General features: G+C 41.3%; 2 protein-coding genes across 4 annotated transcripts in view; both read right to left on the bottom strand.

Annotated features, from left to right (window-relative positions):
• Positions 1 to 275: 275 nt before the first annotated feature.
• LOC311041615 (putative ATP-dependent RNA helicase ddx6) lies at positions 276 to 11,832 on the bottom strand. Its single transcript, XM_084052076.1, has 13 exons — positions 11,661 to 11,832; positions 8,912 to 9,807; positions 8,742 to 8,805; positions 8,532 to 8,636; positions 8,144 to 8,273; positions 5,811 to 5,957; positions 5,585 to 5,679; positions 4,842 to 4,964; positions 4,083 to 4,211; positions 3,767 to 3,947; positions 3,420 to 3,521; positions 3,098 to 3,313; positions 276 to 2,120 (listed from the first exon to the last, which is right to left on the bottom strand). The coding sequence occupies exons 2-12, from the start codon at positions 9,088 to 9,090 to the stop codon at positions 3,105 to 3,107; spliced, it is 1,464 nt and encodes a 487-aa protein (XP_083908202.1). The 5' UTR covers positions 9,091 to 9,807; positions 11,661 to 11,832; the 3' UTR covers positions 276 to 2,120; positions 3,098 to 3,104.
• Positions 11,833 to 12,190: 358 nt separating this feature from the next.
• The window catches only part of bcl3 (BCL3 transcription coactivator), a 30,959-nt gene continuing 28,868 nt past the window's right edge, over positions 12,191 to 14,281 (bottom strand). For 2 of the 3 annotated variants that reach the window (XM_084051968.1, XM_084051966.1), the window contains exons 8-10: positions 14,073 to 14,243; positions 13,284 to 13,383; positions 12,191 to 13,023 (exon numbers count right to left, since the gene is read on the bottom strand). In XM_084051968.1, the coding sequence (XP_083908094.1) occupies positions 12,926 to 13,023; positions 13,284 to 13,383; positions 14,073 to 14,243 (369 nt within the window). In that variant the 3' untranslated portion in view covers positions 12,191 to 12,925. The remainder of the gene's footprint in view (positions 13,024 to 13,283; positions 13,384 to 14,072; positions 14,244 to 14,281) is intronic. The other variant, XM_084051967.1, reaches the window with a different exon arrangement.

Raw genomic sequence — 14,281 nt, forward strand, 5'->3', positions numbered from 1 at the left:
TATCAGCTTAATTTAGTGTCCCGGTTCCAATGTGTCATCACTTCAAATTTCACTCATTAAATCTGTATCCTGCGTGCTCCTGATGGGATATAATTGGTATCCTGACCTGAAAATGCATTTGTTAAAGAGCTGGAGAGACTCCTTCCACTGAACAAGCACCGTTTATGAGTACTATTATAATTTAGAGCCATTTAACACTTACCAAAAGAATATCACTACCCTAACTTGATTTTCAACAGGACAGTCTGAAATATTCAAATACAAAAACAAGCAGAGAGATTCTCTTGGACTTTAATTTCAAATCTTTGGAGGCGCTGGCATTGATACACTTTCACAGAAAAACAAACAAAAATTGGCATCTCCCCCTTACAAAACCTCTGCTGGCATGAGAAAAAAAAAAAAGAGGCAATCCACAATTTCAGAGCTGGGGGCAATAATCATCTCACATTTTACAAAAGGCTTGGACAAAGGTTACAAACAAGGACATACATACCACCGTGTTCTTGCCATTGCTCTGAAATACCACTGGTATATGGTTCTTGGTAGTGTCTTTAACACAAGTATCTCATAACTCAAAGTTATGCATTATTAAGCATTGCCTTTCCAATGCTTTAGTTCACCAGGGAACTAAGCATTGACCTGACCAGGGTACTTCAGAGCCAGACAAGAATGACACAGGAGGACTCCACATGAGTAATGAAGAGCAAAAATACAATGGTCCCTTTTCTGCTGGTGCTGGACAAATTATGCTGAAACCAACCAAAGAGTTGAGGTGTCAGGCTGAATTTCAAGTAATCCACTGTATTTGTTGCATGAGGTAAACTCTGTGACAGGGATACTTCAATGTAGAAAATGTCTTACTTTTATGTGCTATGACCAAAGTGTCCAAGGCTGTATGACCTCAATTTGTTTTCCTGCTGGTTTTGTCCCAAGAAATTGGTAATAAAAAGATAAGAAAAACAGCAAATCCTGTCATACTCCAAATTGTGACTACAAAGTGCTGCAATGAATCAAAAAAGAAATCAATTAATCTTTGTGAGGTAATGTCCACTCTATGCAACTACCCTCATTCACAACCAAGAAGTCCTCTCCTGAATGCCACCAAGTGCCAAGTACAAAACTGGAGCAGTTCTTCGTGAACATAAAGACTGGACTGAGGCCAGGACAGAAACACACACCACAAGACAGCAAAGTGGAGTAAGGCACTTCAGAATGTAAAAATGGAAACAAGACAAACAGAATGATCAAACAACTGGTTTGACTGGTTTCAGCATAATACATTATCTTGTGATCTTGACATAAAAATCAACTCAACACGTCAGGTTCATGTTAACTTCAAGACCCCTGAAGAAGCTGCCAGGTAGTACAGTTCTAAAAGTATACTGTATATTAAAAAGTAAACTAGCACTAATTACTGGGCCTGTGCTTTGACAAAATGAACTGTAGCGACAGTCACTTTTAATGACACATTCATGCGGCACAAAAACCTCTTTGTCAGTTGCATCGTTTTGGCCCCCTTTGTACTGCAGACTGTGGAGTTCCTCAGGCAGCCTCCAGAGCAGAAGTGGCCATTTTGGTTTTTCAACTTTTTTATTCTCATAGTTTCTGGAATTCTCCAGTTTTTTCTTCCCACTTTGGTTTTCTTTCCAACTATCTGCTCAAAAAGGTACATAGAGATAAACATGACCAGTAGGAAATGTGTCATCTACGCCGCAGTCATGCGACCTTGGCTGAAAGAAACCAATCAAGTCCACCTTAATTTTTGACATCGTTTCTCTTACAAACCACACTGAGGTTTATTTTAGGCTATGGTTAAGGATAGACTTCAAAAGTTCAGCCCAGGTCACAAGTTACAGTGATGACACTGGCAATGTGGCCGCGGCCAGCGTGATTAAAGATTGGCAGTTTCGATAGGAGACATGCAGGTTGACCAGCAAGGGCTGTAAACTAGGCCAGGACACAACTGATCCACTGCTGTAAACTAAAACTGGACATTAAAAGTAGATAAAAAAAATGTGAAAAGACCATTTGATGGAGGACAAAGACATCTTCATTTGGAATCTTGTCTGTCTGAATGTGCAGCAGAGATTTGGTGCGATGAATGCCAGACGCCAACCATTCTGAAAAACAAACAAAATTTTAGTTAAGATAACTACTGGTAAACAATGATACCATTTTGACAGAAACAGCTGAAGGCAATAAGGTTAATTGTGAGGGGTTTTATTCATGGATTTCTGTGTGCCAGCATTTAGTTGACTGTACAGAAGCCGTTCATGCTTGCACATGTTAACAGTAAAATGAAACGCCCACAATTATGCCATTACCTTCAGCCATGTTTACTGTCAAAATGCCCCTGTGAAAAGGGTATATTCATGGCTGCTGGCGATTTTCTAGGTTATGAGCACCAAAGGCATGAGTCATCTAGTCTGCATGCTACGCTGGAATCCCTTTTCCCCAAAATTGTGCAATATGCCACATTCTAGCCATGATTTTTATTGGGGTTGAATGTCAGAAAATAAATCAGGTGACAGGATGGGCAGGAGTCCATAGCGAGGGAGGGGCTCACCCAGGTCCATGCATCAATAATGAAAGCAATATTTTTTTTATCTTTAATGGAATTTTAAAATGTTTCACTGATTATTCTGGTGTAGAGAACTCGTCTTTATTTCTATGATTACAACACCTATTTGTTGTTCACAATCTATCATGGTAACCGAAGGCGCATCCCCTGCACAAATCGATAGTGAGTTTACGGTGTACTTTCGTATTTTTATATATCAGACAAGCAAGACATATACCAAGTAACATCACTGCAAATCCATCCCGACCAGTCCATTATGAGAAAAGGAAATTGATTATCACTTTGCAAGATGTTACAAGTTATTTATCATAATTTGTTACAGAATGTTTTGCATTTGCACTATTTGACTTAGGCCTATGCTAAGGGATGTTTCAATAAGGCCGTACATACTATAGTTATTGGTTGTGGAACCCTTTCAGGCAAAACTATGTCATTACTCATGTAAGCTTTTTGTTCTCTACAACCTTGAATATTTCCCCCTCCAACTTAGCATTCTCGTTGTTTGAAGGAACTCACCATTGATTCAAGCTGCTCCAAGTTCCTTGTGGTTGCCTACTGCATCGCCTTCATCATCTGGGTCCACAGAGTGGAACTCTGCCACGTACAGGCTCTTGTCGATGCTCCCAGGGATGGGCTTGATGTCAGTCACCAGCTGGTCCTCAATCCCCTTCAGGTTGAAACGGTCCTCTGAGGTGATCAGGTTGATGGCTAGACCAAGGTGACCGTACCGCCCTAGAGTAGAGAGGAAATGTTATAAGAGTGTATCTATGCAACTGCCACACAAACCTGGCTTTTGTAAATGAAAACAAACATGTAGCCTATGCGGGCCCCATCTTACCTGATCTGCCAATGCGATGCAGGTAGGTCTCCGCACTTTTGGGGAAGTCAAAATTGATGACCACATTCACTGCCTGGATGTCAATGCCTCTGGTAAAGAGATCTGAGAAAAAGCAAGCACATGTTCAATTTATGATGGATGAAATTTGTTGCAATAAGCTTAGGATAAACACAGGACATAGGTATAGCCATATACACTTACACAATACCCACACCCAAGTGCAATAATAAAAATACAGAGAAATAGACCGAAAGCCTGTTAACTTGGCACAAAAAGGTACAAAAAATGTGACAGCATTAATACAACCTTATGGTAAATTAAATCTCCTGCCCAAGTCCTTGACCTACCTGTACAGACCAGGTTTCTGCACAGTCCATTTCTGAAGTCATGGAACACGCGGTTCCTGTACTCCTGCATCATCTTCGCATGGATGTAAAAGCACGAGTAACCCAGCTGGGTGATCTTCTTGGCCAACAGCTCCACCCTCTGGGTAGAGTTGCAGAAGATGATCGACTGGTTGATCTGAAGCTAAATGTATAAAAGGAAACCAACAAGGTGTGTGAGACCAACTGGGGATACAGAGACATGAAGGGTTTATGTCCCGATGCCTTAATGTACTTTATACGAGTCTGTACACGTCGGAAGCAGTTCTACCACACTCACCCTTGAGAAAAGCGTGTTGAGGCAGTGGACCTTCTGCCTCTCAGTCACGTAGGCGTAGTACTGGGTGATGCCCTTCAGGGTCAGCTCCTCCATCAGGTTGATCTCATAGGGTTTCTTCAAGTGCTTGTTCTGAACAGGACAAACAAAATCAAAAAGATGTAAATCATTCAAAAAAGTAATCAATAGAACAATCTGAGAAAATAATCAGTAGTTACAGCCCTAGTTATGTCCGTGAAATAAATACATTGATGCAAAGTCTCTCCACAGCAGTAATATCAGGCTTGGGCGATATTTTCCATATTATGATGGCAGTTAGTAATTAACCCGCTCTTGAGTTTCATAAAGATTATACAACTACTATAAATGTAAGAAACTCTGTCCTTCATTCTGTGCCTCTGTCCTGTCAGTTATTGTCTTATCTGCACTCTCCTTAGTTGGTTGACCATTGGCATATGAAGACGGTGACGAAGCCAATTTTTCACTTTTGCCAAATTTAAGCTGTTTAGCGTTTTTGTGAACGGTCCTCACAGGCAGGGATCTGTAGTTGTGGTTGTAGTGAGTCCCATAGCCCGGATGCACAGTGGGTGGAAATGGCTAGTATAGAATAAAAAAGCCTCAGTTGTCTTTTACAGGGGCAGCTATGTCACAGCATGGAGCTCAGTGAAATTAATTCCAGCATGGACAATCTAAGTGTCAAAGAAAAACCTAATGGCATGCCTCAGCCAGGGATTTAGCCGGTCAGTTTCTGTATAGTCTCACCATGAACTTCTGCACACTGATGGGGAAGGTGGCAGAATACAGCAAGATCTGACGGTCCCTGTGCAAGAAGCTGATTATGTCCTCAATTAGGACAACAAAGTCCTGAGAGAGCAGCTTGTCTGCCTGGGAAAGGTAAGAATAAAATTGAGACAAAAAAGGTTAGGCTACAACAAGAAATCTGCATGTTGAAATTAGTTACTCCTTTAATTATCATCTTTTGAAAATTCATAATTTTTGTTTGTTAACGCTTTACATTCCTGTACTCATTGATATAGTGTTTGTTCAGTGAAAGGCCTGCCTGTATCTCCAGCAACTCCAAGATACATTTTCAGGTTGGGTGCCAACTTCAATCAGCAGAAAGAACCCACAAACTTAATTTATCAGCTTAGGTTTTAGTGTATTCGAGTTCCCAATTTTGTCTGCTCACTTCACTTGTTTATCAATCATCATGAGTTCCCTCTCCTGACTGAATAAAATTGGTATCCCAACCTGAAAGTTTTATTTTCCGTTTACTACAGAGCTGGAAACTGAACTTTTAGTACATTTATTCAATGAGTTTCAGTAAAAGGGAAATTTGAGCTCCTCGCATCAGTAAAAGGGAAACTTGAGCTCCTCGCATCAGTAAAAGGGAAACTTGAGCTCCTTGCATCAGTAAAATAGAATTTAGCTTGAAAATCAGCAAGGTCTCCTTTTAACAGTTTTAAAAGTAAATTCATTTAAAAGAATGCAGGGCCAGTCTTCACCTCATCCATCACCATCATTTGGATTCGATCCACTTTGGCCACACCTTTCTTGATCAAGTCCAAGATCCTCCCTGGTGTGGCAATCACCACATGCACTGACAAAGCAGAAAAGCACAGTAATATCAACAAAGGCACCCGCGCTAACCAACTAATGGCAGGGTCATTCCCGGGTCCATTTTATAATTGTTGTGTAATACCCGATCTGATACGTGGGGATAGTACATACCCGTCTCATCAAGACGCATGATGTCATCCCTCAGGTTGGTACCTCCGGTGGTGGCCATGACCTTGACTCCTCCCAGGTGTTTACTGACCTGAATGCTGATCTGGCTCACCTGGAGAGCCAGCTCTCTGGTAGGCACCATCACAATGGCTGGAGGGAGGCACAGAGAACAGAACAAATGGATATTTAGGAGCAGACAGGGAAAGAACAGAGCACAGAAATATATTCACAACCTAAAGTCTTAAAAATAAAATGACCCCATTTCACCAGCACTTTCAATGACTGCACACCACTGGGCTTGAGAACACCTTTTCATGCAACTTGGATGCTCTGACAAAATGTAAAGTCATTGGGTCCCATAACGTGTTTTGGGTGCGCTAACACCACAGTGTTAAGCTATACAGTTGGCCAGTATTCTAAAGATATTTACTCAATCATAAAATGTTAATAGAAAATGTCATTTCCCTGATTCATTCTAACGTCTTCACTGTGAATATGTGTCAATCCATGTCACTAAAGCCAGACATCCAAAACAGCATATTTTTATAAGGACAATAGCAAATGATAGACCAGATAAAATAACACTTTCATTTAAGTTTTTTCTCTGGACATTGCCATTTAAAATTTTAAAAGTGTAATATGTAATTATTAAGGGACATTTACTACTCAGGTTTTGGCGAGCACCCAAGACAGTTTTTAAGTTGCTTGATTCAGTATTTAGATATTTGATAGGTTATCAGACACACCCCCTTCCTATAGAAATCCATTGTAACTTCAAACTTTTTAACAATGTTAGATTTGATGAAAAGACAAGTCCTTGGTTCTGGGTGAATGATTATTGGCCTTCTAGTGTGTGAGGGGGCAGTATTTTTAATAATTTATATTACAATAACATTAACACTTAAAATACCCTTCAGTAGTCCACTCAGTGGAAATTTAATTTTACATCAGAACAAGTCATTAATAAATGTCACGGCCAACCCTGTAATAGTCATAGTTTTGCTCACTGCCTCACTGCCTGTTATGTATTGTTTTAGCCATTCATTTTATGCCAGTGTTTTTTTGCCACTGTTTTATTGTGTATTTTATACATTGTTTTTGTTTATTTTTTGTTTTGTTCTGTAAAGCACTTTGCGCTGCATTTATGTCATGAAAGGTGCTATATAAATAAAGTTTATTATTATTATAGCAATACCAACGCAAGGATGCCAACTTTCAGGGATTGGTGGGGAGTTGTAAGGCTGCACAGATTAAGTATATGTAATTAGGATAATGTTAACCAGGTCATTTGTCTGGCACAAATGACCTGGTTAACAATTATGTCTACAGACTATATACACAGTAGGGTATTTAAGGTTTCATGTTCTTGTATAAAAACCCTAATGTGAAGTCCAAGCCGTCTCCTGTGCTCGCATGCTCGGTACTTCTAAAATATCGCTTTAAAACTTTTGTCAAGTGTCTATACCAGTGGTTCTCAACCTTTTCAGGGCGTGACCCCCAAAATCATATTTGAACTGGGGACCCCCCACCCTGACAAGTACTTGGAATTGTAGGAGTTGAGGCATTACATTTAGTTAAGACTCGGTTCCACAGGTAAATATTGTGAAAATAGCCGATCTACAAGCTCACTACTCCTGACAAATGGAGGCGTTGTGAGCTTGTAGATCAGCAATTTTCACAATTTAACTCTGTAAACAACTTCCGGTGTAAACCTTCTCATGCACGAGTGAGGAATGCACGTGGGGGGTGTAAATGATAGGGAAACAAAAGTCTCCTTCCAGATGCTTTACAAGCTGCTGAAAATGTGACCCAACTACATTTCTTGGTTTGAAAATCTGGCAATTAAAGAGCCCTGGTGTACATGGATCGTATTGTGAATAAATCGCAATCCACCACCCACTCATGATAGTCAGGAGGAAAATGTGCAACTACTATGACTCAGTTGCATTGGTGCCAATACACAAAGGTCTATGTTGCATAAACTGGAAATTCACAAGCTACAAGCAACGCGTGGGACTCCCCAAACTGTTCAGGTGCAAAAGTTTATTTTATTGATTTTAACCAAGCACTAACAACTCATTTTCCCAGTCCAAATCTATATTATGTGGTAAAAGCTGTCCGACGTATCAGTATTACAATACTTCAAATTGAACACCAAGTATGATAAAAAAAAAAAAACACTAAACACTGTGCTTTTAACTCTACAATGTTCAGCATCGTCTTTGAATACTTAATTCAAAGACATTGCAACATTTCCACTTTAATATAGTGCTGCTTCTTGCTGTTATTATTCATTACAAAGTCACTTGTAAGTCAGCAGCTGGCTCTGTGCTCACCTTGGATATGGTCCTTCTTCAGGTCTATCCTCTCCAGGAGAGGGATGAGGTAGGCGCCACTTTTCCCTGTGCCGTTCTTGGCTCTGGCCAGAATGTCTCTGCCTGACAGGGCAATGGGGATGCTCTCTTCCTACAGGAGCATACAGACATATCAGAACAAAGTAAATTTGACTTGAGAAATCTACACCTTTAAATGTCAGTATTTTATCCTACTGTTTGGCCACTGCATAATCCATCGATTCATATGGTTACAAGCCTTTTTACAATCTCAGTGAAAAGCTAGTTGCATAAGGTAAAGTAATGTTACTGATGCTAATTGTTGCCAAAGGCTATGACCATAAGAATACATTTGCTGTTTTGCAATTCTGGAACCATTTTCAATATGTACCTGGATAGGCGAGGGCTTTTCCCATCCCATTTCAAAGATCCCCATGAGCAATTCCCGCTTCAGACAGTAATCCTCAAACTCGTTCCCTTTGGTTGATGTCACATCCTGGGAGACGCAGAGGACAAAGGAACCCACATTAAGACCTGATGTACTTCGTCACACAACAGAGTGTAAACATATTGCACCAAAAAAAGCAATTCATTTGTTTACCGAGGTTCTCATTCTAGTGTCTTTTGGAGGTAACTGCAGGCACTTCTTCCAGTCATCACCAAACCTGTAAGAGTGATGGGTTTGCAATGTAAGGAAAAAGGCAACACAAAACAATACCTAACCAATGCTTGAAATGGGCTAATAGGGAGATTGGTGAATTTGTATTTTACTTGATGCCCCCACTGGTCTGGGGAATGCCGCTTCCTTTCTGGGGGGTACCAGGTTGCTGAGTAGTTGGCTGGAGTCCCGACTGTGGCCCAGGCGGCTTGGGCTGTCCTTTGAGTTGCCCGTTTGCTGGCTTGTTCAGTTGCATCATGGGTGTGCGGTTTGCCGTTCTTGCTGTAGCCATGTCTTCAAGAGCTTATTTCACAGTTTCCAAAACTTATTTTTCACTTTTCTTTTTTTAAACCGCCTCTCACAGTGTGTCAAGCTTTTTTTCTTTTGAATCGTTTTTTTGTATTGGTTCCTTATGCCCTCTTATGTAAAAATATTTCTAAAATCTGAAAACCTAAAAAAAAAAATCTTTGTTTCCAGTTTTTCTGATTCAAAGAGCGTATTTGCGTACACAAGTCTACGTTCAGACCACTTGAAAAGAAGAGTCTGACGTACGTAATACCATCTATTTACAAGACAACTCTCCAAAAAAGGGAGAAATAAGCATTCATATGAATAAATAGATCATATACTGTATTTGTCCAAAACAAACTATTTCTCTTTGATTTTGTTCAGTCTTGGAGTAGACTTAAACTGTACTTGACTTCCTTGCTACTGTGTGTATCTTGGCATTCCAAGTGCTGTTTTGACTTTTCTCATTCAGGTTGGCAAGTAATGATATTATGGTCCTCTATGCCAAATTACATGGACTTTTCCTTGATCACTTCAAGAGTCTTTCAACGTGTGTGCTGATGCTCAGTAATAGCTCAAAGCAAAAATCACTTCCAACAGTCTGTTAGATAGATGGTCCACTTTTAATCTCAATTCTTTTATCTTGTCTCAGTCCCCCGTCTTCTGTGGTAGACGTAACGTTACAGATGGCAGTCTGAAACTGCTCTCAAATCCAGATTACCTGCCAGGCAAAAACATAAGCGATATTAAATCAAGCGAGTTTCAGTTTATGTAGGAGTTACACAATGACAAAACCCAAAGGGAGCACAGAACTGCAGTGGTTACCACTGTAATGAGTGTATGCCAATAATGCCATTGGTTCTCAACATTGCGGGCTGGGGACCCCCAGGGATCCTTGAGGGTTCCAGGGGGTCCCACTCCCCAGCTAAATGATTGCTAGTTAGGGGAAAAAAATGACCCTCTCAGTTAAAATGAACACTGAGGAGTTTACATGTAGAATGCAGCACCAGGGATCGAAATCATTTCCTAATGGGGGCCAGTACAGTGGCATTGGCTTAATGCATATGAAATTGGGGGTTCTTCAAATTAAGAAGGTTGCCAATACTGCATTAGACAGTCATTCTCAGTTATGTAGGTTAGCAGTAACTCTATGCAAACACCCATCAAGTAACAGGATAGGTGGGCACCTCTTGTTAAATTGGCTATTTTTTTCCCAAAATGTAAAAAAATACATACAGAATACATACTAATATTTCTAAAATTGCTACTCAACCTGTATATCCAGTCATTTTGGGGCATAAACAAGGAAGTTGATGGATAAAATTAAGTCTGATAATTATGTCCCGTGCATGTTCACATCATGTAGGCTATACTTTACATTTACTTTTAACATTTTGGACAAAATAGACAATTTCTCATCGAGGTGCCCAGATGTCCCCATTGTGCCCGACTATCATGTATCCCTCCCCATCAACTATATGCGATCGAGTAATTAAAAAGGAATCAGAGCAGAGCTAACCCCCCCCACCTTTTTTGTACCTTTACTTCTATAGCTTTAAACCTAATAAGTAATTTGTCCTAATAAAGCGTTTTATTTTGTTGCCATTTTGCAAAGTAACTTTTGAGTACTCAGAAAAGCGCTATACAATTGTATGTATTATCATTATCGTTATTATGACAACACCTATCAGCGATGGAGTAATTAAAAACAAAGTACATCAGAGCGGAGCTGCGTTGGTTGCTTTCCATATGGATGTGTGTACAAACTAAACTGCCATTAAAACACCGTCACGTTCAGTTCAGAGAACCATCTACAGTACTAGCCCGGGGCTGAAATCAACAACAACCACCTGTTTCAAACTTTGCCTTGTTTTCGCTCTTTGTTGTGAAACACGCCGCCTTGTGAAGGCTAGCAATAGCAAAAAAAAAAGTTTATCTGGCCAAGCTAAAAACAAACAAACCGCACGCCATCTCTATGAGCACCGAGTGCCCTGTATTACATGTCTTCATTAAAACCACAGCGTTACTGAACTAGTGAAATAAAAATACATGTAACGTTTAAATGTTTGAGACGAGTCAGTGTGCCGTCCTCTCTGGCGTTAGCTAGCCTAGCTTTAGCTCAACTAGCCGAGAAGTGCTAGCCTAGCAGGCTAGTAGTTGGACAACTTCTAGCATAGAAACGTGGCTATCGGTGTGTAACGTTAGCCGACAAGCTAAGGTTTATTTTATACTTTACGACCCTTTAACTCGACAGAAACGACACGTTTTCAACCGAACACGGTCGAAAATATGCTTTTTATGTCGAAAGAAAAACGACTAGGCGACTAAGTATAAAATAGCCTTTAGCCTCAATAGCCTGGATTATACTTCGCCCTAGGTACTAGACAGGTATCGCGCACCCAAGAATCGCAGATCCACAAGCTCACAGAGCGCAGCGGACGCGACGCGCTGTGGGCTTGTAGATTGGCTCTTTTCGGCGCACGACGCCGTCGTACGGCGGAGCGTAAATCGGGCATTAAAGAACTGATCGACTTTTAGGTTTAGTCACACGGGAAACATGAGCGGTTGGGTTACCTTATAATTCCGTTCACACGATGTTCTTCGTCGCATTTGACGTTAGTTTATAATGTTGTCGAAGTCGTTTGGATCGATTTTTTTTATTTTCCAAACACTCGGGTTTGTTGAAATCCCATCGAGTCGTTCACTCTTCTTGTCTTTTGTCTCTTTCAGAAAATTGACGATTCAACATGGCCGCGCGCTCCTTTTTGGGCTGGCTGGCCCGCTGTGCACGCCGCCGTCTGGCCAATCACAGCCACGCTTTTAACCCCTTAAACCCCATATGGTTAACCAGAGTCCCTCAGGGCTCAATACTAGTATATTTTCCGTTTTCTGTATAGTACAATAGTTTTCTGTATAGAAATAGTACATTTCCGTTTTCGATGTGAGCTTGTCGATTTTGCTATTTTCAGCGACAGCTTTCCTCACACAATACAGATGCTGGGGTTTAAGTGGTTAAATGAACACTGCCATCTGTCCAATCGTTGCCACGCTTTCAAATGTCAACCCCCGCCCCCCCCCCCCCAACTACTGTGACTACAAGTGTGTACTTTTGTATAAAAATATTTAATACTTTTTTATCAAAATAATTGGAGTAAACCATTTCTCATACAAAACAAGACAACTCGCTCACACACAAACACCTCTGCATACTACATTCTCAGTACAGCTTGAGTTGACACAGAAGAATTTTGACTGTGCAAATAGCTGATATTTGTTTCTATAATATGTACTGTATGTTTCACCATCATTTCAACTGGACTGACTGATACAAAGACAGTGGTCCAAATTGCCCATGAGTTCCTTACAATCCATTTGCAACAGTTCCAGTTTACTGATCACACTCATGGATCCATCTGGATCTGTCACCATGCTGTGCCTGTCTAGTCAGTTCCAAACCTGCCCTTGGCCATGAGTTGCCATCTGTCACTTGGGCAGTGGGCAGGACAGCAGCTGGTTAAATGCACGAGTGTGCCTGGGAAGTGGACTCTCTGTGAAATAGGAGAATAGAAATACCAAGCGTCACAGCATTCAGCATAAGCCTGATTTATACTTAGTTGCGCGCCAGTGTTGCAAATCTCCAGTGTTACAATCAGGCAGTAGTGGCAGGCAGAGGCAGTGTGGCATTGGGGCCTTTGTAATTTCCTCAGTTTCATGATGCAGTAGCCTCTTCTCATTGGCTCAGCCTGTCCAGGAGGATGTCCACTGGGGACTGGCTGCTCTCAGTGGGATGAGGAGGCTGTACCTTGCTCTTAAAAAGTAGCCGTTAAGTGGCTAAAATGTCATTGCGAATGTAGGTGGATCCCCCTTGGAGACAGGGAGGCACTGTGTGGGGTGGATGACGGAGAGCGTCCAAGACTGTGGTTGGGAGACGGGGATCCTAGGACAGGGAGAAAGGGCAACGCTCAATATTGTCACTTTACAAACATGTGTATGTGTTGGTATTTGATGATGGTTATGACATGATGTCAACTTAAGGACAGGGATAGTTAATGAAAAACTGTTGCTTTGTGTGTGTGTGTGTGTGTGTGTGTGTGTGTGTGTGTGTGTGTGTGTGTGTGGGTGTGTGTGTGTGTGTGTGTGTGTGCGTGTGTGCGCGCACGCGTCACATATGTTTGCATGTGTGTTTCTTGTGCTTACCACTTGCTGTCAAATTGCTCCCATGTGATGAGCTTGACAAACAATGCTGGTCTTGACTTCTTGTCTGCTTGGGGCCCTTCCCTCTAAGCACATCTGTTATCTGGAACAGATTTACGGATCATCAGAATGGATCACACTCATGACCTAAGTGGGTCAGCTATTGGGTTGTGAGCAGTTTTGTTTGAGTTAAATAAAAAAACAAACAAACAAAAAAAGGAAACCATTGATTTGTGAACACAATGGGCCTCATTCACTAACCTGGCCGTAAATGCTGTGTATAACCCGGTCGCACATTTCATGTATATCGCATTAGTCAATTTTCTAGCGTGATTCATGAAAGGGGGTGCAGAGCCGTGATTTGTGCTGATCACACGTGTATCTTATTTTTGTTTTAAAGGCTAACTGTGTAACATCTATATCTGCCCACTAGATGGCCTAATATACCTTCTTTGCCTTTGCTAGAGTAACAGTCAATAGTGGACAGGAGGATGTCATTTGTGTCTATTGCTACTGTTCTAACCAAGCCTTATTGGTACAATTAGGATTTGCAAATAATTATTTCTGTTTGTTTTCAACTACATGGAGAACCAGAGTGTTTATATCTTTTCTGACACTTATAGTTTGTCCTGATAAATTAACTTCCTCCCATCTGGCAATCAAAGAAAACTGATAAGAAATGCTATAGATGACAAGTGAACTCTACTCGAACCTGGGACTGTTTTCCCCATCTCCCTCCACCCCCTAACATCCTCTGCCTCTCTCCATCACCAGTTACTTTCTCTTCCTCACCATCTTGTTCTTGGCCACCATGACAGGGGTGTCATTGTGGTAGTTCTTGAGGCTGCTATCTGCTCCGCTCTTCAGCAGCAGTCTCACCGTGTCCACCTGACCCCGTCCACAGGCAGCATGGAGGGCCGTGTTCCCGCTGTATGACTGGCCGTTGACATCACATCCATTCTGCTGGGGTAGAAGAACATGCCCAGATGATGTAGAAAACA

This window comes from Gymnoscopelus microlampas, assembly GCF_963454915.1.
Source record: "Gymnoscopelus microlampas genome assembly, chromosome: 3".
Lineage (NCBI taxonomy): Eukaryota > Metazoa > Chordata > Actinopteri > Myctophiformes > Myctophidae > Gymnoscopelus > Gymnoscopelus microlampas.

What these genes read in the sequence shown, in the direction of transcription:
- LOC311041615 (XM_084052076.1), bottom strand. Translation starts at nt 9,090, where the DNA reads ATGGCTACAGCAAGAACGGCAAACCGCACACCCATGATGCAACTGAAC. An exon ending in AAATGATGGTGATGGATGAG is followed by an intron (nt 4,965 to 5,584) that starts GTGAAGACTGGC and finishes TACCTTTCCCAG; the next exon opens with GCAGACAAGCTGCTCTCTCA. An exon ending in TCAGTGTGCAGAAGTTCATG is followed by an intron (nt 4,212 to 4,841) that starts GTGAGACTATAC and finishes TGTCCTGTTCAG; the next exon opens with AACAAGCACTTGAAGAAACC.